At 40.5% G+C, this 27,554-nt stretch overlaps 2 protein-coding genes across 7 annotated transcripts in view; one reads left to right on the forward strand and one right to left on the reverse strand.

Annotated features, from left to right (window-relative positions):
- MDN1 (midasin AAA ATPase 1) overlaps positions 1-4,803 on the reverse strand; it is a 93,453-nt gene extending 88,650 nt beyond the window's left edge. For both annotated transcript variants that reach the window (XM_032105052.1, XM_032105051.1), the window contains exon 1: positions 4,608-4,803. In XM_032105052.1, the coding sequence (XP_031960943.1) occupies positions 4,608-4,709 (102 nt within the window). In that variant the 5' untranslated portion in view covers positions 4,710-4,803. The remainder of the gene's footprint in view (positions 1-4,607) is intronic.
- Positions 4,804-4,894: 91 nt separating this feature from the next.
- On the forward strand, positions 4,895-26,059 carry CASP8AP2 (caspase 8 associated protein 2). 5 transcript variants are annotated; one of them, XM_032105053.1, is made up of 10 exons: positions 4,895-5,328; positions 6,482-6,557; positions 7,637-7,717; positions 9,105-9,205; positions 10,377-10,451; positions 11,767-11,882; positions 13,959-16,447; positions 17,441-20,375; positions 21,966-22,065; positions 23,388-26,059. In XM_032105053.1, the coding sequence occupies exons 2-10, from the start codon at positions 6,509-6,511 to the stop codon at positions 23,442-23,444; spliced, it is 6,003 nt and encodes a 2,000-aa protein (XP_031960944.1). In that variant the 5' UTR covers positions 4,895-5,328; positions 6,482-6,508; the 3' UTR covers positions 23,445-26,059. The 5 variants fall into 5 exon arrangements, with proteins under 5 accessions (XP_031960944.1, XP_031960946.1, XP_031960945.1 ...); XM_032105055.1 differs by having other exon boundaries at positions 6,482-6,518; XM_032105054.1 differs by lacking the exon at positions 4,895-5,328 and adding an exon at positions 5,683-5,714.
- Positions 26,060-27,554: the final 1,495 nt, after the last annotated feature.

Below are 27,554 nucleotides of genomic sequence, written 5' to 3' on the forward strand. Positions count from 1 at the left end.
GTAATTTTGGAAATCAGGATTATGAATTTGCACTATAGCGGTTTTGCTCTTAACTCGGATGCTCCACGCTTCCCTCCCTTATTGACTGAACCCTTAGCCAGAAGTATTCTGTAATTCAGGTACTTTTTTGCTTCAGCACCACATGCAGCCAATTTCTGCTTCTCCTAGGCTTTTGTTACTCGGGTAAAACCTGTTCCTGGTCTCACAGATGGGATGGTTTCATCGTTACAAGAGTGCAGTGGTCCTCTGAAAGGATGACCTCCTAAGGCTCTACCACCGTCCACACCCTCCTAGATCGCATGCAAACCTGTTCCTCGGTCTCCTGAATTTGAATAGACATTCACCCCCATACAGCATAAAAAGCCAGGGAAACTGAGGTATATACACTACAAAGATCAAACCCATCATATTAATTGCAAGCAGTTTCTTACAGGCCTTTTGTTTGCTTTTAGAAGACATAAGTTTATCTTCCTCTCATCTATCACAGCAGCACAAAAAATAATTTTTAAAATGGAGTGAGGCCCTGTTCATTACAGGGAAGCAGATTTTGAGTGGCAAAATGACTGGTAAGTTGTTCAAAGGCAGAATGGCTCAAAAGAACCAGAAATAAACTCCACTGGAAAAAATAAAAAGTACCTCCAGTTTTCAAATCAATTACATCTTTGGCTACCCAAACAAGGCACAACAGGGTGCTTAATTTACTAACCAGAGCTCTGAATATCTGAATAAAGCCAATTAACAATAAAACAGTAAATAATGTGACTGATTCAGTAAATTCTGTATTTACATGTCTATGGTACAACAAATTCATGCCATTAGCAATTTTGTGAGAGGAAGCAGGTTTTTAATCATTTTGTGCAGTACCCTTAGGACATATAAAGCTGTTCAGAAATCACAGTGGCAACATTCTCATTCTACCAAGAGACTGTCTATCTGATTTCAGAGTCTAAATTAAAAATTTTATGGAAAAGCAGAATACTGTCAGAGGGGTTTTTTTAACTAAACATGGCTTTGTGAAACACCAGCTTTCTCAACTAATAGCAATAGACAGCTGATCTGGAAGTGTTCAAGCCTGGGATAGTAAATCTGCACATGTGGTTCCAAGCAGCTGCTTTAAGAAAGCATCACAAAAGACTGTGCCTCCAAACACAGAGCACATACACACACTGTCTCTATTATTAATGAGACACACGAAGCAGATACAGCTAGGATTGAGATCTGGAGTCAGACATGATCCCAGGTGCTGCTCTAGCAGCAGGATGAGCATCTCCTTCCCAACCCGCACAGTACATTTGCTCAGTGCACACAAGGTACAGAAATCTTTAATAATACCCAGCTTAATCCAAACCCTAAATTCATAAACTAATGGATCACAGCAATGAGCAATGTGGTCCCACATGAAATCCACACTTCTGCTCATGACTCACAGGTTACACCAGACACAGATTTAACAGTGGGATACTTCTAAAGAGTAGGAGGGCATAAGGGCCACACATGGGAAATCTTTCTTCTCCTCCAACACAGGAACTCATGTTGTTGTCTCTGTTCCACCACACAACAGCTCTACCACTGTATGACTGTGCAGCAATCAATTCAGCAAGATGATCCAAACTAATCTTTCTTATGAAGTCCTACACTGGGTGGGAAAGTTGAATGTATTTTCCAAATCAGCAGGCTTACTGGGCTCAAGACAAGAGAAGCAACACAAATGTGTGGCTTGGCCTTGGGAAGAGGCTAAAAGAAAACAGAGCAGCACCACTCTTTTTGGCAGCTGTTCAGTTCAGCAAAATAAACCAAAACACGAGCCTGCACTCTTCCTATAACCTATGCAGTTCAAGGGGAAAAAAAAAAAAAAAAAAGCAGGGGTGATAAGCAGTCTCACAGGGAGCACAAGCTGGAACTTCCTAAACCTCCTTCAACACATCTCTGACAGAGTCAGACAGATCTCTCCCGCACAAGAGAGGATGAAAGCAAGAAGTTTCTGGTTGACTTTGTATCATTAACACACAGTGTCCCAAAAATCACAGCACTTCAAAAACTAGCAGAAGGAGATGACAATACAGCCCAAGATGGAAGCCAAAGTGCAACATACCTTCCCTTATTTCTAATGCTACATGATGCAAAGTCTAACTAATCTTTCAAATAAAATGTTGAAGCCATATTTCAGTATGAAAAAACCTCTGCCTTAGTTGCCAGAGCACCAAGACATTTTTCTGGCAGACAATGGGTAGCTGTGTGAATTTAAGACCACTAGGTTACCTCATTTTTCCTACACTTATTAATATAAAGGAATAAAGGCACTTTTCAACATCAAATGCTAAGCCTGAAGGACTCTAAAGAAAAGCTTGGAATTATTATTAAGACAACTTTCACTGCTACATAGAAAAATGAAATGCAAAATGAAGGATGCCAAGCTAAACCACCAAGACATTAAAAAAGAAAATCAAGAATGGTGTGCTCAAGATCTCCTGTCCACTTAGGATGGTTGCATAGACTAAAGAGAAGAAATATCCAAAGGGGTTAGATTTTTTGATATATATCTTTCCATATAAGCACAGTGGTAGATGCAAAGGACAGAAACAAGAAAGGGTATTTTTGCATTAAAGTTCCATTCCTAATAGTGTTTTAACCTTCACAGTAATTAACTTCTCTACTGAAATTACATGATCACAGGGAACCAAAATACATACATTTGCACAAAATTCACATTTGGAATTCTATGCAGGAAGACTTTCTGGCACACCTTTGGTAACTCAGAGCCAAAAGCACATTCCACTTTGTGGAGACCCATTGTTTCTACAGTTTGCTTAAATTATTCAAAAATGTGAAGGTGGGAAACAGGTCCAGAGAGCTTTTCATCCCACCTTCCTCATTAAGAGCACCGAAATTTGCTGTATCTTTGCAGAGTTCATGGTATATAAAAATACTTTACAGAAAGGGCTCTAATTCTATTACATACCCAAGCACAGAGAACAAAACCTTCAATGACCACATGAACTGTGCCACACTATGAACCTTAAAAGACTGCTCCTTACTTAGCAGTTGTGGGCAAGTTTCATTCCTTTATGGAACACTGAAGAATAAGTTGCCAGAAAGACATAACAAAGCTGTACAGCAAAGAGAGCTCTAGATTTCCAGAATGCATGCTTCCTAGGTTAGATACAAAGCAGCTTGTAGGAAATCAGGTATGACGTTTAGAGACGGAGTTTGTTTACTGGCAAGACAAGCTTAAAATAATCCTAGAGCTGTAGCTTTCAAGCCTGGAAACAGCAATTCAGTTTTCAAAAGGATGTGTCATTGTTAAGTATTGTGCTGTTCCAGACTCCCTCTATACAATCACTCTTTAACAATTTCCACCTAGCAAGACTTTTAAACCTGAAGCATATCTCCAACCAGTCACCAAAAGGGAAAGGGAACAGTTTCTTTCCCAATCTCAGATCTCAGTGACTCACTTCTGGTTCACTGCTCCATCTGTCTGCTACAACATGCATCCACACCATCCCCGCCTCTATTTCTCAGCAGTTTCTCTCTCGAAAAGCAACTCTTCATCACTGCTTCCCACCAATTAGCTTCAACTCAGGAATATATATTCACGTCAATTTTACTTTGATCCTGTGATTTGCGGCAACAGAAGAAAGAGCCATCTGTCTACCAACAAGGAAACTTGAGTACCAGTATGAAAGTCTTCCCCAACCATAACTGAGACAGCAACTCAGACTGAAAGCCAATATTCTGAAAAAATATGATACTTTAGACTTTTCATCTTCAAACAACTGGGACATTTCCAAGACACTCAAAGAGAAACAGAGACTTTGAGCCCCAAAATGTGTACACGTCTTAGGGGCTTCAAAAGCTCTACCATGAAAAATATTAATAAAACAACATCTGATGTGCTGACATCCTGGTACTACATGTCTTCAAGCATTTCAGAGGGAGAAAGGAGATCGGCCTTAACTCTCCTAGAAAGCAGGTGTGCTTTTCAGAGCTAAGGCAGCCTAAGCATGAAAGTGACTACAGGATCATGTTTCCAGCATCACTACAACCTGTGAGACTGTGATTAAAAAAAAAACCTCAAAGCAAAGCCTAGAAAATCAATGCTTGTTTTTATCCCACATGCTGCTTCAAGGTAATTAAAGAAGACACGAAAAATAGCATCAGGGTAGGGACTAGTTACTGTCTCAGTGCTTGGTAACAAAATGCCAACTCTCGCTAACACGCTTCCAGAGTCACCTCAGGGGACACGAAGATATTGGAGATTTTAACTGCGGGCCGAAGCGCAATAGGAAGGGTCCCAGGATACAGATGAGGATCTTCCTCATAGGCTGCACCCGCGCATCCCTGAAAGGAGCGGGGGAGGCAAGAAACAGCATCAGGGGGAGAGAGAGAGGGAGAGACAGAGAGAGGGGGAGGCAGAGAGCGGGGATTAGCTCCCGCTGGCCGCCCGAGAGCCAGGGACGGCCGGGGGGGTCGGGCACACACAAAGCTGCCGGGAGGAGACGGCGGCACGCTCCCTCCGCTCCACAGTGGCCCCTGCGAGACGCGCCCGCACGGAGGGAGGACGGACGCGCGGGGGGCTACCGCCGAGCCCCGCGCCGCCCGCTTCTCACCTGCTTCGCCAGGAATCTGCTCAGCTCCACGCCGCTCTTCTCGTTCCTGCGCGCCACCAGCTGCAGCGGCTCCGCCAGGCGGAACCGCAGATCCGCCGCCATCCTCGTCCTGCTCCTGCTCGTCCCGCGGCGGGGCAGAGCGGCGGGAGCGGCGCGGGGCGCGCAGCACGTGCAGCGCGCAGCGGACGCGGCACCAGCAACTTCCGCTCCGCCGCCGTCACGGGAAGCGCGGCCGCCGCCCCGCCCCCCATGCGGTGCCCTCCGCCCCGGACTACAGCTCCCGGCGTGCACCGCGCCGCCTCCTCTCTCGCCGCGGGCGCCGTCCGGGAGCGGAGCGGGGCTCTCCCGCTGGCTCAGGGCACTGGAAGTCCGCGCGTGTGGGGCTGCGTTTGCCGCGTCCTCGGCCTACGCTGCTCCCTGCTTCCCGCAGAGCCATCTGCCACTGCTGCCGCAGGACTCGCCCGCCCGTGAGCCCTTTAAATCTGGGTCAGGGAGGCGGCCGAGGGCGGGCGGTGACGGGCGCGGCAGCGGGTGGCCCCGGCTCGGGCGGCAGGAACGTTACGCCCCCGGTGGCAGCCGCTCGCGGAGGCCGAGCGCGGCTGTCGGGCGGTAACGATGTCCGTGCAGGGGTTTGGCAGCGGGATCGCCGATAGCAGGAGCCGCCGGCATTAAACCTCGGGCTTCCCGAGAGCACCGCCGTAGCAGCGGGGAACGGCACCAGGTGAGCGCGCGTGTGTCGTGCGGCGCTGCCCCAGGCAGCTACCAGCTGCCGCGACACCGGCCTGCGTGACCAGCGAGTGCCGTGAGTTCCGGGCCGGAGCAGGCGGGAGGCGCCCGGCTCGTCCCGCCGGGAGCAGCGCGCGATTTCCCGCGCTCGTGGCCGGGCCGGGATGGGGCCCGCGGTCAGGAAGGGGCGAGGGGGCGGGGCCACGGCGGAGGGGGCGGGGCGCGGCCGCCGCGCGCGTCTCACTTTGGCGCCAACTGCTCGGGGCCGGGGGCGGGGCTGTGACGTCACGGCGGCGGATGCGCCGTGCGGCTGCGGCCGTTGGCTGGCGCGGCGCTGGCCCCGCCCCCCGCGCCCGGCCTGCGGCACCGCGGCGGCGGCCGGTGAGTGCCCCGGCCCTGCGCCGCTCCCCCGGCTCGGCACCGCCGGCTCGGCACCGCCGGCTCGGCACCCCCGGGCACGGCACCCCCGGGCACGCGCCCCTGCGGGCACAGCCTGCCCGCCGCCGGCGGCTGGGGGAGCCGCGACCCGGGGTGCTCCTGCCCTGGCCCCCGAGAGGTCCCGAGCTCTTCCGCCGTGGCAGGAATTGGGGCGGGGGGGAGCCCCTTCCCCGCCTGTGCAGGGAGGGCGAGGCCTGGGGAGTGGGGAAGGGCCGCTCTCTCTGAACGGGCTGGCGGCTGCTCCGCGCCTGTACCTTCCCCCCCTGCCCGCCCCCCAGCCTGAGCCTCTGCCAGCCCCCCTGCTCGGTACTGGTTTGACTGGTGGTATCAGACAAGGGGAATTTCCTCTTAAATGGTCAGTAGGGAAGAAATCAGAATTATTAAATCAGATTATTTTAACTGGGTAAGATACCTGTTCGCAGAATGCAGTGCTGGTTTTCAAATCAGAATTTCTTTGTAGGATCTGTAAGTAACAGCTAAAGATCTTCAGGATGCTTATTTAAGTAACAGATAATTTCTTAAATTTCTTGAAAGCTCATTTTGTTACCTTGATACAAGAGTTTTCTCATTCTAGTGCTAGATTTTATTGAAGAACAAGGGCCACAGGTAGCTCACGTGTAATTGACATACTTCAAGATGATGCTGCTTTATGTTGCTGTTCTGAAATTGTCAGTTAATTGGTTCTCTTTGCTTTGATATTTTCCTCGTAGATGGGGAAGCCATAGGGAGTTTGTATCATGGCAGCAGGTGAGGATGGACTGGGACTGTTTGATATCCGCTACAGTGGTAAGAAGTGTTAGATTACTTTCTGATTCGCAGGGAAGTAATGCAAGCAGTCTTATGCTAATAAATAGGTCCGAAAATAACTTAAAAAACAAGTTCGAAGTTGTGACAAATACTGATGAGCTTCAACTGTAATTAAATGGCTGTGGCACAATATCATGCAAGCCATATCCCATTAATCAGTTTGTATTTAAAACCATACCTGTACTTTGGATTTCTGAATGTTTTGAGGGATGCCTGGAGCTGGTCTCTCCCCTGTCTTTCCTGCTGTATAATTTAACCTTTAGCTGTATCTTAATGAAGCTTGCATTTGAACAGTTAGGGGCACTGCTCTTTTGTTTGCTGTTTGTAAGAGCCAATGTGTACCCATAATAAGGTACTCTATTTCCAGCTCCACAGTTGGTTGCCTTGAGACATATTTGGGAGATTCCCAGCCTCAGAAGGACTGTGGACATTGATGTTTTTCTTTATAGAAATAATGTTTGTTGCAGAACTAGAGAGGTTCACATGGAGGAGACGAGAGTGATAAGAGGCATTGGAAAAAGACATGAAGAGAGAATGAGGAGATTTAGATTAAAATACGTTTGCAGAACCAGTTAGTGTGTGAGTAGATGGCAATACTAAAGCAAATCGTTTGCGTTATGATACAGACTGCTACAATACTTTTTTTTTTAGCAAGAAATGTTTCTTCTAACAGTAGTGGTTTTATTGTACCAAATCTTTTCTTTTTGTTTTTGAGTTGTGTAAGTTTTGTATTCAGTGCATTCTAGAAAACAGTTTCAGAGTTAGATCAAGTTTACTTAATTTATCATTTTAAAATCTGTTTGCCGTATAATATGCTTTGTGCACAGTTCTTGTAGTATTTACAAACTGATCTTACAGGACTGTCTTTGCTCCCTGGTGAATAAAGATCTTTTCTCCACAGTAGCAGTAGTTTGCTGGAAAAATTTCCCTGTCTTTCACTGGTCTGTACTGTTACCTCTACTATTTTCTAGCTGCACTTACTTTATGGGGAAGGTAGAGTTTGCAGTTTACTAAATGATTACTTTGGCCTTTTTTTTTTTTTTTTTCCATTGCTTTAGCTGAAGCTTCCCCCTTCAGGGAAGGAGATGAGAGCTCAGTGGATATTTATGATGGCTTGGACAGCAGTGTGTCGGTTTCTGGTAGGTTAATTGTGTCCCACTGCTTGGCTTGGAACATGATAGACTCTCTGCTTCTTAGGCTGATTTCAAGTAAAACAATATTTAATTTTAGGTTTACATTTAGCTGGTGTAACCTATGCTTCAGTGAGCAGCTTGTTTAAATTCAAGACATATGTTAGGCTGTATAAATGCAGCAGAGAATTCTTAAATCTATTAGTTGAATGAATGAGAGTTTTCCTCTGATACTGGCTATTTGAAGAGACTTGGGCGTGTAAGGGGTGCAGAGAAACCCTAGCTATTCTATCTGTGCTGTGATACGGGACATTTTATCCTGGGAAAAACACCTTTATTTTGTGTTTATGTAAGCTTCAGGACCAGATCCAACAGTCACTGATCACAAAATCCCCAGTGAGAGATCCAGTGCATACTTTCTATGTGATACAGTATATTCAGGAGATCATTTTAACCTTTTGTTACTTTCCAAATAATTTGACATGCTAATGTAAATTAATTTCTTCTTTTAACTTCTTTGAAGGTGAGTAATAAATGGATCCAGCACATGATCTTTTTCATGAGCCTTAGTGTACCATTTAATGAGATGCTGTTTCTAGTATTTAAGCAATTATTTCTCTCCTGATCTTACAGCTGTAAGACCACTGAATTTTTATGGAAGGACTGTGCTATATCCTACAGACATAAAGCATCTATAAATTTTTTTATTTTGCATTTTGTATTTCTGAAGTTCATATTTCACATACGGAGATGCATTGTTTAGTAAACATCAAAGATACAAGGAGGAATAGCAATGTAATGAAAGCATTTTATATAGTCCATGTCGAATTTCCTGCACTCCTCTGTCTCCCACAAGTCCAGTTTTGAGGGATCTTGGTATTTTAAAGTTGAAGAGAGGACTGGTGAGATGTTACATCTTACAAATAAGATGTTATTTGTACATCCTCTTACATTGGTATTGTCCAAAGGATGGAAGCACAGCTTTGATAGCTGACTTCATTTTTTTGTCGGCAAATGCATCTGTATTTCAGGGGTGTCATAAGCCAGGTCCTGTCAGTTAAGTGTACTTGGTGAACAGAGCACCCATGAGGATTTGAGGAAAAAGCACTGTCATTAAATAAATTGGGTGTTTGGGTGTTGGCTTGTCAGTTGGTTTTGTTTGGGTCTTTTTTTCATTTCACTTTCATTTCACTTAGAGATGGCTATTTCAAGAAACCTTTGTACCTTACTGCAACATGATATGCCATGAGCATGTAATAATTCTTTATTTTGTGTGTTGTTACCTTGTAAGTACAAGAAGTAGAACCAAAATGCACAGGCAATATAGAACAGTGTAAACAATGCAACTTGGCTAGAAGACTACCTTTTCCTTATGTCATTGCTTTTCTTTATATAGACAATTTTGCACCAAATACTACACCATCTAGAAGCAGCTTAAATTTATTTGATGAAATATTAATTGAAGAAGGGACTGCAAAGAAAGCATCCTATGATGAGGTATGTATTAATATGGAAAAAAAATCTAGTGTTTTTGGGGGGTTTTGTTCCAAATTTTCTTGTGTAAAAAGTAAAGTACAGAAAATGTTGTCGGCATGCTCACATTGTTGGAAAAATAGGCTGTTTTTAAATAAGTAAGAACAAGAGTGTGCTAATAAACTCTTAGGACAATGAGTTCATCTGAAGAGGGAAATCTGTCACTCTGTGACATGATGTGTTCCCATTTCTTATCCTTTGCATGCAGTTCATGTATCAGCTACATAGTGGGAGAATGTTTTGTGGTTTCCCTCTAGTCAAGGATCTCATCAGACATATGATACAAAGCTGGTCTTGACATTTCTCCCAACAAATTTTTTACAGAGTAAAGCAGATAAATCCATGACCTATCTTATGTCTTGTTAAATTCTGTCCTTGAGACTGAAGGTGGCCATGCAGTAGGTAGCTGCTTCCAGCAAATCAAGGCAACACTCACTTAAGTAGCATCACCAGTCCTGGCCTACAAGACGCATTTAAATGGCATAAAAGGGACAGACATCCACAGATGTTGGAAGGAGCAGGAGCGGAACCTCCAGGACTCCACTGAGTGATGAAAATGTCACTTTGCAAGTTTGAAAGTTGTTGACTGTTTGTTTGAATGGAAGTTGTCCATTCTTCTGTGAAAGCTTTGTCACTATCTACCTCTAAAGAAGAGCTTCTGCCAAATTTATTTTGCTTAACTTTGTGATCTTAGCAGCATCATGTCCTTTTGCAGTCTATTTTTTGCAGTCCACGTTTGTAGTAACTTTTTGTTGTGTTTTTCCTTACCTGTTTTGTGTTACACAAAATCTGACAAGAGAGTCCCCATCTACTTGGCTCTTAGAACTCCTGCTCCTTGGTAATTGTGTCTTTAATTTCACAACAATATGGCTTTCTGTTATTCTTTAGCCTATTACTGTTAGGCAAGCACACATAGATTTCCTCTTACCTGAGTGTTTGTGTCATTTTAGAGACCTGTATACTAGTTGGAGCATATTGGAGCCTTTTGTTTCAATACAGCTTTAATATGTTTCTTTGGGGGAAAAAACAGGTTTGTAATATACATTAGTGTGTTAACTAGGTATAAATCTAGAGAAGTAACTCTTCTGTGTAATTAAGTCCGCTCCTATGCTGTGAATTCTTCTCTCTTTGACAGTTGCAGGCAGAATATGGAAAATGCCAACAGCAAATTAAAGAGTTGATGAAGAAATTTAAAGAAATACAGGCACAGGTATTGTAGTTCAAAGGGAAATATTGTCAAGATCATGCAAAGTAAATTGAATATTGCTTTGAGAAAGAAATTTTACATGCTTTCCAGACTTGATCCATTGCATGGATAGTTTGTAAAGCGCTCCTGTAGATAGATGCTAGGAGCTTGTTCTGCCTAGGATGGTTGCTGGGATAGCCTACTGACAAAATCAGTAGGTAAATTGTTTCACAATGTTGTGTGCAGTAAGACTTTATTTGGTTAAAAGCTGTCTTGTGTCTTCTTAATTAGAAAGTGAATGTGTGAAATGAGTAGTTATCAGAAAGGTATCCAGTACTCTTGTTTTTTTAATGCACTAGGGACAGGGCTGTAAAGGTACCTGCACTGTCATTAGAACTGGAAGCAGATGTCTGTGTTGCTTTGAGCGCAGTGCCAATTTGAAAAGTCTGAGCTGCTCTTCAACTTGAGCTGGTGTTCCCTTGCTGTGCCATTCTATAGAGCTGGATTATTTGGGGCAATTCTGCAGTGTGCTCTAGTGCATATTACACATAACTCCCAAAGGTTCTAAGGTTTGCAGTGGTAAGCAGCTGCTGCCCTGTGACACTTCTGTATTGTTTTCTGCAAATCTTGTCTGCCTTTCTGAGCAGGCTTTGCTGAGGACAATTATCAAGAGAAGGGACTATTTCTAGGATTGACAGGGTTCTAGAATATCATGCCTAGAAAGGTTAGAATGATAGAGTACCCAAAGTTGGTTTTGATACCTTGAAAAAAATACGCTCTTTCTATGAATGTGCTTTAGAGCTACATCTCTCATTTACTGCAGTGACCAAGAAAGTAATAAATTGAGTAAAAGAATGAAATGAAGAGGTGGATTATCATTTTTTAGCTCACTTGTTTTATGGCATATTTCAGTTTTATTAAATTGTATGCTTGAAATGTTTGAAATAGTTACCAGGGCCACAAACAGGACCATAAATGTGAGTGATGTTACAAAAAAAGCAAAAAACCCAAAAAAACTAAAGCAAAAAACCAAACAACAACAAAACCAAAACAAAAAAAACAAAACAACAACAACAACAACAAAACCAATGCAACACCCCCCCCCCAAAAAAAAAATCCTGACAGAAAACCCCCAGAAAAACCCCAAACTTTTTGGATGTCAATAATTTTGATTTCTTCGAAAAGTTTTATATATGTTTTACTGTCACTTTGCCAATGATGAGACATTTTTCTAGTGGTTGTCTTGCACTATTTTTCATTACATGTTTGGATACCCAAGCTAATTCTTGTTTTTTCTCTCCCTCTCTCTTGCTGTCTGTTTTATATATATTTAAAATAGAATATCATTCTACAGAATGAAAACCAGGCTCTCAAAAAGAATATTTCAGCCCTTATCAAAACAGCAAGAGTGGAAATTAACCGTAAGGATGAAGAAATCAGTCATCTCCATCAAAGGTACAAATAGACAGTAGAACTGAAAACATGCTTTTTTTCTGATCATGTTTATATACTTGTTAGAAATTTTTATATGTATTTGAAGAAAAAGTAATGAAAAAAAATTACTTAGTAAATAACTGTGTAGTTTAGAACCAGTACAATCAGAGGAAATACATAGATATCTCCTTTGCCTGATGGGGTCTTTGGTTTCTACTTAAGAAACCAAGAAGGAGTCCAAATGGTGACCTTTTGCATGAATTTTTGTTTGTAACCCACTGTTCCTTGTGGGTTATCTAACTATCTTGCATGTTTCAAAGCAGATACTCTACACAGTTCAGCTTCAAAACCAGTCTTGTTTTATGGCCTCAGATTTGAATTCCATGGAACTTGCCAGACAACAAATGAAAAAAAATTGATTATATAATGTTTTCATGGCAAGATGTGAAATCCCTGTCTCCAGTGGTGGGGGATAACAACTGGAGATTTATTGGTTATTTCTGTATGCCACTAATGTTATTGGAAGGAGTTGCAAACAGTGAAGTATGGGTGGGAGAGTAGCTGACAGTAAGGTTTCTGAACCACGTGAAATCAGAGCAGGGGTTCAGGATTTGATCTAGGTATTTTGGAAGCATCCATCATGGAAAATTGTGGGAAAGGTGGCACTTTGATATCTTAGAAGTCTGTTGCATGGTTTATAGTAAATTAGCTTAGCTTAGACAATGCATCTGTGTGTAAAGATTATTTCAAAGTTAGTATCTCTCAGGGAGTTGTTAGTGTTTATCTCAAAAAAACCCCTCAACTTTAAAACCACAAAATCAAACAAACACAGCTTGGATACAGTAACATTAATCACACATATACAGATTTAATAGCAAGCCTAAAGCATAGAAAAAAATTATCAGTTTCATTCAAAATGAAACAAATATAAGAAAGGATTTTGTGTTACAACAGCTGCAGCATTATTAGGGTTCAACATTCAGTTCACATCACAATGTCATGTTTTTGGAGTAGGCCCAGTTGTATAAGGTGTTCATATCATATTTAAATTTACTGTATTGACCCATAGGAAGTATTCCATTTTATAAAGCAAAATCAATCCTATTTTGTATTGGAGATAATTATTTTACACTTGCACTGCTTCCTTACAACTGGATGCTGCTTCATCATAGAATTGCAGGCCAAATCCAGATGTCTGTGTTGCAGCCACTTCATCCTTGACTCTCTGAAACAGAGCCAGACATTTAGTGATTTGGGGGAGACCCCAACAGTTTGCTGCCATCATTTGTTGCTGTAACTTTTTAGTTTTCTTTCTTTCTACATGGATTAGACACCATCATTCTTTTTATGTAGTGGTGAGTGTATAAAAAGGTTGACCTTGTCTTTAGTGATGATATTTGAATGAAATGTTGTGTTGACTATGGTAGAAAAGTGTCTGGTTGTTTTTGGTGTTTGTTTTATTGTGGTGGGTTTGGGAGGTTGGTTGTTTGTTTGTTTTAGTAGTGAGGTAACCGGTGCATTCTATCAGTAATGAATAGGAGTTTATGCCATACAGGCTACATGTACCCTTTTAAATTTGAGTTTTTTAATTATTTTTAATATGATGACTTCTCAGCAGTAGCATGTGGCCTTGATGAGGCTTGGTTATCATAATGTACTACTTGTCTTCTGGAGCTTGCAACAACTCCCAAATGTAGTTTATTTGCTTATTGATGGTTTTTCAATTATAATTATTTTAAATCACTCATGCTGTAAAGAACAACTTTTTTTACCTGGGGGAAAGCTCGCTTTATTGCTGGACAATGATACTAATTTGAATTACTGAAATTGTTAACTAGGCTCAATATAGTACTTTTTCATAAATCTTGATTTTTCTTCAGATGAATTTCCTTTGGAAAATATGTATATAAATTATATTCTTTTGTTCTGTGCTGATGGATGTTATTAAATGTTTTTTATATCGCCCACTTTTATTCAGATTGAAAATGAAAGAAAGTGTTAACAATTTTTACAGATACATGGATTCATTGCAGTTCAGCTTTAGTTACGTTTAAATAAATTTTAAAAGAGCATAACATTTTTCCTTTTTATAAACAGGCTATCAGAATTTCCCAACCATCGAAGAACATACCTTCCAGGATCAACTAAAACAAAAGATTCCAAATTCAGACCTTCTGATTTAGGTGACAATATGAAGATGGAACATAGAATGAAAAATGACTGTTCAAAAGATGGATACCACAGTTACTCATCTCATAACACGGACAGTGGGAAGTCTGGCTCTGAAAAAAGGAACACTCCATTTTTGCTGAGGCACCCTCCTGAAGAGCTCTGCAGTGATGGTACTCACACGTGTGCACTGAGCTATGACCATACTTCCAGCAAGGAGAGCAGAAAGGAAAGAAAAGAAACTAAAAGTAATGAACAGTACAGCAGGGGAAATGTCAACAAATACAAGAGAGAAGTACATCAGAGCACTGGAAATGATGGTGACAGTGAAGAGGGGAATTCAGATCCTCAACAGAAGCTGAAAACCCTTTCAGAGAAGGCTAGTAAAAATGAATTGCAACAAAAAAGTCAGAGCATGAAACTCAAATGCAGTCCAAGTGTAGAAAGAAGAGTAGAAAGGGGTGTTTCTTCCTGGGAGAAACAGACAGCTGGTAAAGACAGGTTTCAAACAAGAGGTGAATTGTATGCTGATGAGAGATTACAAAATGGATTAAAAAAAGACATTAAAACACATGATAAAGGTGAAAAACATGCTGGCCAAAAAAATAAACCAACTGAAAAGCTGCAAGAGCAACCAAGGAGGCCTGGTAGGGGGAGCAGTCCACACTCCAAGAATGAACATTCAAAGACTGTTCATGAATCACGCAAATGTCGTGCGGAAGAGTCTAGAAAAGTAAAACACATTGACTGCAAGAGAGACAGGGGAACAGATGATCATATCTCTCGAGAAGGAAGGACTTCACCTTCTAATTCCAGCAGCAGAGAGCATAAATATGCACGCTTGAAGGAAAGTAGTAGTAGACATGAATGGGAAACAGCACATTCCAAATCAGAAAGACACAGAACTGAAGAAAAAAGGAAAAGGGAAAGAGAGGATCAGGATGAAAATAGACATTTTAGAAATGAAAAAAAAGTTGCAAAAGAATTTTCTCACCAATCTGTAAAAGACTCCAAGAAAGGTACAGATGTTACAAAAAGCATGAGAAAGAAACCCTGTAAGCTGGAAGAAACATCCAGAGTAGCAGATAGCTTAAAAAATGATAAAGTTCCCAAAACTAAAGGTAATCGCAGTGGGCCAAAAAGCAAAGACTTAAAACTTAGCTTTATGGAAAAGCTAAATTTAACTCTTTCTCCTAATAAGAAACAATGTCTGTCTGCAGTGGATAGGCTTAGAAAACCTTCCCAAAAGGCCACTGATGAGGGAGGTACAGAGCTCACACTGCAAGCAGAACTCTTAGATTCTGCCCACCCTCTAGACTGTGGTCCCACAGAGCACAGTCATTCAGCACTACAAGTTCTGGACGCTCCAGCTCAAAGCAACGTGGAACCATCGCGGCCTGTTTCCGTCAGTTCTGAAAACGGAGCCTTGAAAGTAGCAGCAGCAGATCCAGCACAGTGTGAAGCGTTGCCAGCAGTTGCAGCTGATGAACCAAGCTCAGAAACCTTTCCAGAAGCAGACGTGGGTCAGGTACAGCCCCAGACATTGCCAGAAGCAGCAAAGGTGCTGGTTCCTGATGAGATGGAGGCAGAAACGCCATCAGAAGTGGCAGAGGCTTGTGATCCAGTTGAACTGGAAGCCTCAGGAAAAACAGCAGCAGTGACGGGTCTGAACCACCCTGAATCTTTGCCCCTGGAGGTGACAGGGAGTATGGCAGAGTGTGAAGAGTTGCGTGTGACAGAGGGTGAGATGCAGGATGATAATGTACCAGCAGCAGAAGTGGCTGAACCTGAACCTGCAAGTGCAAGTATGGGAGACCTTCTAGAGTCAGCAGCAGAGAAGAAAGAGGAAGATAAAATATGGGTGGCTACTGACAAAGAAAGCTCTGCAGATCAATGTGGCTCTCAAAATGTTGTCTTAGATGACTCAGAAGCCAGAAGTTCTGGTGATCTGGAGTCCTCTGGTACTGCAGATGGCATCAGTGAAACAAAACCAGACTGTTTAATGGAAGTAGTGAGGGATGATGATCACGTGGCTGCAGAAAATGTTGACTGTCCCATGGAGGAAAAGAGTATCTGTGAAATTAGTATTAGTACATCTCATTTACTGGACAGAACTATAATAACTGCTAAGGATGAACCACTAGTTGACCAGAATACTTGTAATCTGGAGCCAGACCTAACTGATAACAGTACTGCAACAGCATCTTCTCTCAGTGGTGAGATGTGTCCTATAACTAAAGAGATAGAAACTAACCCAGTTTCTGTTGATGATGACAGCTCAATACTGAGCATTGATCTCAATCACTTGAGGTATATTCCAAAGGCAATCAGCCCACTGAATAGTCCAGTGCGTCCTTTGGCTAAAGCACTGAAGATGGAAGGTCCCTGTAAAGGCCTTGTGAAGACTTACAACAAAGGTATTTGTATATATGTATGTTCTAATTTCTTTTCTACATAAAGCTTAGAAGATCTGCTTAAGGAAAGCAGAAATTACTTCTTTTAACTGCCTTCTGAAAGATACAAATTGTGTCTTCTTAAGCTGTGTATGTCTCAGTGGTCCTTTTTGTTAGTAGTGGAAGCATTTAATGTTGCAGCCAAGATTGTAGCTATTTGAATATTAGTGCTCTAAAAATTGGAGTTGGTCACTACTGGCAGAAGATTGGTTGAAATATGAGTTTTGTATTAACTTACTAAAAAAACACATACGCATGTCTTAGTTGCGGCTAGTTTTGCATAGATCCCTTTAGGTTTTCCTCTGAAATTGTGGAAGCAAAAGTTACATAGGATCATATTCTTTCAAGTATTTGTGAACTTAAGTCTTCCTTGTAATGTCCTGCTGCAATTAAAACAAAAATTCTTGGAAGTTTAGATTTCTTACTAGAAAAGAAATGGTGGAGTGGCATTGAAATCTGTTTATGTTTCAGAGCATAACACTTTATGGGAGTATTAGAACATTAATGGGTCATTTGTTCTCAATTTGTTTTAGTTTTGAAATTTAAAAGAAAAGCCACCTATTGTATGTAAATGATGTGATAGTTGTTATTTAGCTGGTACAGTAATCAGAAAACTTGTTAAAGTAAATGGAAAGAAATTCAAAGTTGATGAAAACTGCTGTATTTTTCTCTTTCCAATTGATGTATTTGTGAGATAGTTCGCATGTGTTTGGTGAAATGTTGAGGCCCCTTAAAGCTCAAAATTTGCTCAAAATAAAGCTCAATTTGCCCCTTAAAGCTCAAATCCCTTAAACTGCTGAAGCAAACCACCCAAACTTGTTATAGCTCAGGCTTCCCGAGTTCAAACAAACAGTTCTGAATAGTCAGTTTACAGAAGAGAATCTTGCAGGTCTTTCTGAAAATGCTGTTTAAAATTGCATTCTTTATGGTGATTAGCAAACTGTTTTCTTTTTATAGATTTAATTCCTGAAGGTGCTGTTGTCATCTGTCCCTCAAAGAACTTGTCAAAGGAGGTAAACAAAGAAAATCAAAAGCCAGTTAGTATGTCTGATGAACACTTAGAGATGGAGTCTCAGCTGAGTATCTCTTCAGATGAAATAGAAGAAGGCGAAATTGTGAGTAGCGATGAAGAGAAAGAAAAATCTAAACCAGAGAGAGGCTCTGAAAATACAAAAAAGTCGAGACCAAAAGCTTCTTCTGAGACACGAAATTTGACCAGCAGTCCTCAGAATCAAAACAGCAAAACTGTGCACTGCAATGAAGATAATGGAAAATTTGTTTCTGTGCAAGTAAGCACACGAAAGAACAGAGAGAGGCATAAAAATCAGACCTTCAGATCTTCAAAGAATATGAGGAAAAACAAAACTGTGAGCATTGCTTGTCTTGAAAAAATAGTTCATGTTATTGTTGAACCTTCAAATATACAAGAAATCATGCAGATGCTCAGAGCTATACGAAAACAGATGAGGAAAAGTTATATGAAGTTCAAAGTCCACTTCCCAGTTCAGCATTTTCACAGAATTATAGAATCTGGGATCATAAATTTTACAGCATTAATAAGATACTTGAACTTTTCCAAGATATGTGCATTAGGTGATACATTAAAATTGAATATCTGTGATATTATAGAGTCAAAACTTAAACAAGTTAAAAAGAATGCAATAGTGGACCGTCTTTTTGAACAGCAAGTGTCAGATATGAAAAAACAGTTGTGGAAATTTGTAGATGAACAGCTTGATTACTTATTTGAAAAGATAAGGAGAATTATAATAAAGCTATGTGATGTGGGAAATGAGGGTGAGGATGGGAAGTTCGAAAGAGCTGGAAAGCAAAACCACAAGATCAGTCATAAAAATGATGTGCAGAGATCTAGAAAAAAGTCCCTGAAAGATGGTTCTCAAAAGCCCGAAGAATATATTTCAAAGGCAACTGTGGATTATCAACAACCTAAGTGTCACCATGAGAAAAATAAGACAGGTACACCAAAAACTGCCTTTACAAAATGTCTTAACTCCATTGATAACACAAGAAGTTCCCAAACAAAAGTTCACCTCTCTAAAGAGAGTAATTTACAAAGCACTCTTACTCCAGTGAAGGGTGTTAAACATGAAAAGGAAGGACTCCAACTGTCCAGAGATGCTAACAAGTCTGATCTTAGTTATGAGCTTCTCACAGAACAACAAGCGTCCAGTCTCACATTTAATCTTGTAAGTGATGCTCAAATGGGTGAAATTTTTAAAAGCTTATTGCAAGGCTCTGATCTCTTGGAAAAAAATGGTGGCAATATCAACAGAAATGAGTGTGAATTCAGGACACCAGAAAAACAGTTTTTAGACAGTCATAAATGCAGGGATAATGCTGCTGAACTAGAGCAAGAAATTGCTCCAAAGGACGCATGCATGGATTGTAAACAGGAAGAGGGTATTAGCTGGACTATTGTTTCACCTGTAAGAGCTCCCTCACTAGCATCTAGGCCTCAGATGCCTGTTGATCCAGATGTGCTGGATGAGAGCTGTATGTTTGAGGTTTCCACAAACTCGGCTTCGTGCAAAGAAGATGAATGCAATTTGCAGAAGAATAAATCATGTGTTTCTTCTATCCTTCTTGAAGATTTGGCTGTTTCCTTAACGATTCCATCACCTTTGAAATCAGATGCTCACCTCAGCTTTCTAAAACCTGAGAATAATTCTAGCTCAGCTCCAGAGGGTGTTGTTAGTGCACATTACAGCGAAGATGCACTTCTTGGAGAGGAGGATGCCACTGAACAAGACATTCATTTGGCTTTAGAATCTGATAACTCAAGCAGTAAATCAAGTTGTTCATCATCGTGGACAAGTCGGCCTGTTGCTCCTGGTTTTCAGTGTCGCCCCAGCCTACCAATGCAAGCAGTAATCATGGAGAAATCCAATGATCATTTTATTGTAAAGATTAGGCGTGCAGTGCCATCTGTCTCACCAGCTTCTGATCAGATGGCTCCAGTGAAGGAGGCACAGGCATCCTCAACCAAGACTGGAAAAGGAGAAACGAGAACTGGGGGAAAAGAAAGGGACAGCCAGAGTGCCACCGTGAAAGAAGCCGTCAAACCAGATCTGGTTAAGATGGATCACTTGCCTCACGTCAGTGCTGAACAAGAACAAAATCCTACCTTAGCTCAGCCTCTGAAGGAGTCACACAATAGTATTGGAAAGGAAGAAAGTACTGAGTTGCTTGGGACCCGTAGAAAATCTTCAGACAAAGAGAGCCACGACACTGAAAGCCCAGATAAAGGCTCTGAGCAATCTGAGGCACACAAATTGCAAGTATCCAAAAACATAAATGAAATGCATGTTAGATCTCAAGCTTCTTTTCCTGCTGGATGCAATATGAAGTCATACATAACAGATGGTGTTGTTAATGGAACTTCATGTCATGCAGTGGAATCCAGAGCAGATAACGGGACTCGGGAAACTTCAACAGGAAACTCAGAAGTCAGTGATAAAAAGGAAGAACTTGAAGAGTGCTTCAATGCATCTATAGACTTAACAGAAGAGCTTTCTGATGAGACTGTAGCAGGTGAATGTGATCTTGAAACAAAACCCAGTTCAAAGACTAATGGAGGGTGCCAGATAAGTATAGATGATAAAACTAGTAAAAAGAGGAAAAAAGAGACCGTAGAAGAGAATTCCGATTCCAAAAGGCAACGAAAAGGAACTGAATCAGCAGGTGAGGGGAGTGATGGAAGTAATATCAGGTCTGAAGATAGAAATTCATCACCCAAACAATGTTCCAATAAGAAGAATGAGCTACAGCAGAACAAAGACTCTTCTGCCTTGGGTTCATCTCCATCATCACCTAGCCTCTATGCCAAAAACATCATTAAAAAGAAGGGAGAAGTAGTAGTATCCTGGACAAGGTAATTTCTGATTTGATCTGCTTGATTGCTTTAGGGCTTTTTTAAACTACCTTATACACTGAAAAGAGGGAAGAAAAGGGTATTTAGCTGATGACTGAAGTTATTTGGTAGCGCTACACCCTTCTCTAAAAAGTGGAATGGGACCCTCCTTTTATCAATGCAGGATTGCTCTGGGAGATTGGTGTCCATCACTTATCCACATATCCCGAAGTAAGAGTCCTCCTGGCTTTTGTTTTGAAAGTTATGGGCCATAGGTGACAAACCTACTGTAATGCACTGTCTGTTCTTGTTATTTCCCCTGCCCAGTTTATTTCTTCTGTCCAAAAATTCCAGCCAGGCTTGGTAGGGAATGGAGGTCCTTGATGTTCCTATGAGGCATCAGTGACTGGTGAAGGAGAATAGCTAAAGATTTCCCCTTCTGAGGGAAGGCACGAGAGCAAACAGTTTTTTGTTTTCGGGTCTGAGCTGCTCAATATGTGGAAATGTACTAGTCAACCATTCAACTCAGGTACTCCAATTTGCAGGATGTGTGTGACAAGTGAGGTGGCTGTACATGTCAATAATTCATGCAAAATTATCGTCGTGTATTCTTATTTTTAAGAAACTATAGTTGGGAGGTTTTGCTGTTCTTGGTACAACTTGATACAATCAACACTTTATAAAGGGGGTTCTAAAATTTTTCAGGACAGACCTTTCTAAACTATAGTTTGGAGATAAAGTTAGTTTCTAGGTAACATTTTAAAAGAAAATCAGCTCCTTCATGGAAAAAAGACAGCAAAAGCTAATGTGATTTTTTTTTAATGTGCACACCAAAAAGGTAGGAAGAGACTTACAGTTTTCCTTATGAATATGACCAGGTTTTCGGTTTCACACTTTTTATTTATCTTTGAAATTTTGTTTGTCTTTTAGAAAAAAAAGGCATTTATTTAAATAATTGGTCATTACGTTTTTCTTTGAAATTGAAGAAAAGAAATATAATTTATTGAAGTATGACAGGTTTCAGTCAAATAAAATTACTGTCTATACACATTTTGCCTAAATCGTTGATGAGACAAACAGGAAACCGGTGACACACTACAGAATAGACTTCTGATTTTTTATTCTCATCTGAACAGTAGATGTGCTCCGAGTATCTTTATTACATTAAGCCACTTAGAGAAGTCAAGTGCCTCTCTGGTTGATCTTTGAACATCAGTGGGCCTTAGGTGAAAGCAGCTATTCAGCCATGCAAACTGAGGCATGTGCACCTGGAACTACTGACCCTGTTGAATCTGAGTTCCTCTCAATTCAAGTTTAAATGTCTGGTTTAGAAGCTTAAAATTCTTTGACTTTGGTTTGGGGCTAACTGTTATAACAATCCTGCTCTTCCTAGTATGGGAACATAATCTCCACTACCACTTGTTTGTACTGACTCTATTACTCTGTGCTGGTAGAAGAAAGGATCCTCCACAAATTCATTGCTGCTGTTTGAATTCATATTCTGTAGTTTGGAAATACTCCAAATTTTATATAGGCCTGTATGTATTATTTTGCTTGTGTGCACATACACAACTATATGTATGAATATTTTAAAAATTCACTTTTGTCTAGAAATGATGACCGAGAAATTTTACTGGAATGTCAGAAAAAAGGACCATCAAGCAAAACTTTTGTTTCCTTGGCCACTAGGCTAAACAAAAGCCCAAATCAGGTAGGTGATGATATTCTTATGTTTGCTAAATTCCTACACTGACAATTGTAGTTGAACAAAAATCTTTGGAGATTGTCTGCAAATCTGTAGTTTTCTTTTCCTCATGTCATTTTGGGGGATTCTTGTAAAAAATAATCTGATTCTGCCAGTTGTTACTTCTTAAAAATACACATTATAGGAGTATTATGGGGATTCCTCAATACTTGTTTGATTGGTGTGTTGAAAGTGCTACACTCATAAGGGATTGTTGTTGGATCGGCACTTAGATAAAGAAAGGCAATTTTGAGAGGCCTGAAGCCTTTGCACACCTTTAATAAATTAGGAAAAAAATTGAAGTTAGAGCTCAAAAAAAGTACCAGGGTTGTGCAGAAAGGACATTTTTAATGAAGGTGTTTCATTTTTCTTTCATTTTTTAATTAAAAAGTTTCAAAAGACACAGATAGCAAATTAATGTAGAATATTTCCAGAGGTTTGCATATAACTTTACACTTAAGTTGAATTTTTCTCTTAATCTATATCCTGAAAATCTAGAAAGGGAGAAACACATTTGACTCCATTAGGAAATCCTGCATGATTGGGATTTGGCTTTTAGAGTGTTGTTTTGTGTGGCTGCAGGGTTTTTGTGGGGTTTGGAAGCTGTTGGGGTGGCTGGTTGGATAAAACAATGTTATCTGTGCATTTATGCCTCTCTTCCCAGTTAGTTTGGTGGATCATCAATATGCTATAGCAATATGTATATAGCAATAAGAAACACTAGCTTAGAGCTGAATGAGGTCACTATGTCAGCTGTAGCTATGTTCAGAAAAAAACTTTTTACTCTGATCTACAGACCAGTTATGTAAAATCCCTGGTGGGCAGATTACTCCATGATGAGCCAAAAATACCTGAAGCAATAATTGTATAAGAGGGTTGAAAATAACCAATAAACGGCGCTTTTTGTGGTGTACAAAATAAGCTTTTGTCTTTACATTTGCATCTTACTCATGGTTACACATGGCAAATTCAAGGCTAATTGTCTTTGAAGCCTTCATTTTTTTCCCTCTTCTTGTAGGGAAACCTGTGTTAAACCTGTGTTGGCTCTAGCTCTCCTTGATTAACCTGGAAGCTATTTCAAGTGTGAAAGGTGTAGGAAGACTTCCTAGATCCAGTTAATCTGTTATTGGTGCTCCTAAAATTCTCCTACTAAAATTTCCTGTAAGCAAATAGTGGTGGTCTTAAAAAAATTGATGTCAGATCAATCTGTCTTGGTAGATGTGGAAGTCTGGGTCTGGGGCCTTAATGATGTATCTTTTTTTTTTTTTTTTTTTTTTGTCCTCCATTAGGTTTCAGAAAGATTCAAGCAGTTAATGAAGCTGTTCAAGAAATCCAAGTGCAAGTAGACTCAAACCAAGTTGCTTCATGGTTACAGGGCGTAGCTGTTACCTGCAGGGATGGACTGGAGCCACTGCATTCGTATGATGGGATTATGGGGTGGTATCCAAGTCAGAATACTGAGTTTGGTAAATCCAGTGCACTGTTAGTTATTGTCTGCGTTTCCTCTGACGTTCTTTAACAGGGTAACACAGAGGGAACTTCACAAACCAAGTGGCTAGGGAAGAAAGGGCTTTGACACTGCGCATGGGGCAGTATCATTTCAAGTGGGTGACATCTCCTGTTAGTTAAAGGTGTTCTGTGAGTGGAGACAAGGGCAAGCAGTTGAGTGGGAATGGTGGCTCTTGTTTCGCTTGACAGAAGTTCTGTGTGTGCTGATGTCGAACTCTGATCTTAAAAAGTGAGAGTGCTTTGGAATCCAGTTGGCAGATAATCCTGGAAAATGACAGGTAGGTCATCTTTGTGACTGTGGAACATATTTTAAGAAGTGAGGACTTGTTCTTTTAAAATAAGGCAGGGCAATGATTCCAGAAGTTGCTTATCTAGTAATTGAATTCTGTTGCTCAGGAATAGGTGGATCCTGCAGCTTGTTTTTAACAAATATTTGTGACAATTGTTTACTTACTGGAGAGTTAAATCTAACAGAATCTGTTTTCAGAATAGTCGGTGTGCAGGGTAGCTTAAGTGTTAACTTCATATGAGCACTACTCTGCAAAGGCCATTATGTTTTTCTGTTCCAAATTACATCTGGAAAAGGTACTTTGTTAAGGTCTTCAACATAATAAACATTCTGTTTTGTTAAAAAAAGAGTAAATATTGAGAAGTGATTTTCTGTTAAAAATTAATTTAGAAACAGACAGACCTTTACAGTTTCATAAAGTGTGACTTTGTAGCTACTAACCAGAAACAAAACTTCTCTGTAAAAACAAGCAGTTTTCAAAAGCTTGTCAACTTGGCATGTTTTGACAGCAATTGCATCTATCTTTACAAATTGTTTAGTACATTAGAAATTCATTATGTTCTATTTTAAAAAATCTGTTATAACTGTTTCCAGTTTTACTAGAACATACCTAAAGTGTGTGTGTGTGTGTATATATATATATATATTTACACACACATCTCATACACACTGCTGTTTTATCCCAAATTTCTAAAAAGGATTTTTTTTTTTCTTCTCTCTGAGAAACATCCCTGGAAGTTGCAAGGGTTTTTTTTAATGAGTTCATTGATTTTTGAGGTTTTATTCTGTATGGAGGACCAGAATTGCTGTAGTCTTTATTCAGTCAGAGCATCTGCTGAGTTCAGTTAGACTTCAGTTAATAGCCCCACCAAAGTGCATTGCCTTTCAACTTGGATTGAATTGGCTCTTTTTCAGAGTCCAGTGACCATTTCTTCAATGTCAGCATGTTTTTTTGTTCCCTCTCCAACTGATGGGACAGACCTCTCTTTCTAATAAACCATCAGATAATTTGTCCGTGATGTTGTCACTGACCACTTTGGAGTATTGTACATGTGACCTACAGAATGGATTGTCATGCTGCCAAACAGTGCATTGCCCTTATTTTAGGTAGTGCTCTGGAAACTGTTACAAGGAATGACTTGAGTAGGTGATGATGTCAGTTCTGGCAGTCTTCCGTCTTAAATGCTTGCTTCTGAAATGTTTGCTTTTAATGATCAAATCTCACCTTCTGTGCTAATGCTGGCAGTGCCTGGTGATTTCAGTGGGGGATTGGTGCACCAGCCTGTGTTTGTTCTTAACAAACATTTGTGACAATTGTTAATTTGGTGAAGATTTAAATCTAACTGAAACTGTTTTAAGAACAGTAAGTTTGCAGAGAAGTGTTCGTATTTGTGCAAAAGTTGGACTCTACTAAGAGTATTCTTTTAACTATATCCTTATGGATCAACATGTGCACAGTACTGAAGGCACTGAGGGAAGTCACTTCTCTCCATTTAAATGCTTCCTCTCTGCATCAAAAAAGGCAGGCAGTATTTTATTACAAAGTTGTTTATTCCTTATCTGTGTTACTTGCTTTCATATCTGTATAGGTGATGGGAGGCAGGGTTTGACTGTTTTGAATCTGACTTGGGATTCCTTTTTTGTAAAGTGTGAAACTTGGTTAATGTTCTCTTTATTGTATCTATGTGTACAGCTTCCTACATGGTCTTGTAAAATATCTGATGTTTGTATATATATAAATATATGTATAAAAATAGGAGGAGCTTTGTTTAGCCAAAGATGATTTTTTTAAACTATATAAAACTACAGGTTTATTTTGTATAAACTAAATAGTTTGCTTACTGTAAGAGCAATACAAAAAATAAAACTGTAAAACTCACACACATGTTCTTGTTGAACAAAGGTTGTCTTGGAGTGGTTTTGTACCATTGTTTGTAATTTATTTCTCCAACAAGAATTTTGATACATATATGCCAAATGTACTGTATGTAATTGTACAGTCTTCTTTGTGAAACCTCAGGTAAATCAAAATATTTTCTAGAACTGTTGGTTAATGGCTTGACAAGTACACATGCTGTGAAGCAGCATTAAAATTTAGTTCTGTTAGTTGGTGTAAGTGGGTAGCTATGTTGACGTTCTGGCCAATAAACATGGAAGTTGCCAGCTGGTGCTCTACTGTAATTACTGCTCTGAGTTGTGACTAGAAATTGGAGAATTTCACAAACTACGTAAAACCCTTAAGCCACTTATGAATCAGGACCTACAACTTTAATCTTTTTTCTGGAAACAGGGTTATTGTTGAGTGGAATATTACAGAGGAGAAAGACCTTTTTAGGTCCAGGACCTTTCACTGGAAGAGTGTAGCTGGTGGTCCTTCGAGAGTCTTACTCCAACTTGCTACTGAAGAATAGGTCTACTTCTGTCCAACACACGTATTTTTACAGGATTCTGTTTAATGGATGTGAGTATTCAAAAATTTTTTGGAGTTGAAATTCAGAGAGCGGGGTTTGTGGAGATGTGCGTGACAGTGAAATCATCGAGCACTGGGCATTGAATTTTGAGGGATTCTCTCTAAGGCAAAGTCTGTTTGCAGCTAAAGGTGTACATACAACAGTTGTCTTAACTCAGGGCACTTCTCTTAGATGTCAATCCAGCAGCAGATAGCTATTTCCATTGAGGCTTTTGTCTAATTGTATTCACTCTAAAACCAAATGCAGAATAATCTTCAGTAATTTGTCTTCATGAAGGGAGGCAGCAGTAATAAGGCATGCTGAGGAACAGGCTTAAGGATTTCTTAGAAGACTATGAAATCAGTAAAGAGGCTTTTCAGGAGTGGAATTGGCTTTGCTAGGAAAGATGGATAAAGTTTCAGGGGTGGCTGTCTGGTTCCTATGAAAGACAACTTGCTCCAGAAGGAGCGAGTTAGCACCAGTATTAACAGTAATATTTGCCTGTAGTAAAATGGAAAAACAAGTTCAAGTGAAGTGACTTTTTTAATAAGCCAAGGGGTTTCTAGACAGTGAGGGTGCACTGAACCAGGTTAGTGGTTTAGGCTAAAACTAAAATTCTGTAGTCTCATCTTCGCATTTCATTGTGCTCATACCTGAATTGCTTTGGCTGCAGCCTGTTGTCTGGCTCACTGTTCACATCCATTGGCTTCAGAGTTTTGTGATGAATTTGGTGAGATGGCAGAAAGCATGTGCACTTTGAAGTGGCTTTGACCCTGTACTCTTAGCTTGTTGTGATGTAACAATTGTAAAGTATTAGTACAAGGAAATGCTGCTGTCTGTGTTACAAGAAGATTACTATTAGTTCCCACGTATATCCTTTTTTGTTTTTCAAATGTGTGAGTCCCTGACAAGAATATCAAAAGCTGCAGTGCTATAAAAAGTGTATTTGGACCTAATACTTGAAGAACTTATTTTGTACTAGCTGTCGCTTCTAATTTAGAATCATAGAATACCCTGAGCTGGAAGGGACCAACTCCTGGCCCTGCACAGGATAGCCCCAAGAATCCCGCCATCTGCCTGAGAGTGTTGTCCAAATGCTTCTTGAATTCTGTCAGGCTTGGGGCTGTGACCACTTCCCTGGGGAGTCTGTTCCAGTGCTCAACCACCTTCTGAATGAAGAACCTTTTTCTAATATCCAACCTAAACCT

Source organism: Corvus moneduloides, chromosome 3, assembly GCF_009650955.1.
Source record: "Corvus moneduloides isolate bCorMon1 chromosome 3, bCorMon1.pri, whole genome shotgun sequence".
Classification (NCBI taxonomy): domain Eukaryota; kingdom Metazoa; phylum Chordata; class Aves; order Passeriformes; family Corvidae; genus Corvus; species Corvus moneduloides.

Coding starts and splice junctions, on each gene's coding strand:
- CASP8AP2 (XM_032105053.1), top strand. CDS start 6,509: ATGGCAGCAGGTGAGGATGGACTGGGACTGTTTGATATCCGCTACAGT. Junction 10,452..11,766: donor TTAAAGAAATACAGGCACAG/GTATTGTAGTTC, acceptor TATTTAAAATAG/AATATCATTCTACAGAATGA. Junction 22,066..23,387: donor TAAACAAAAGCCCAAATCAG/GTAGGTGATGAT, acceptor GTCCTCCATTAG/GTTTCAGAAAGATTCAAGCA.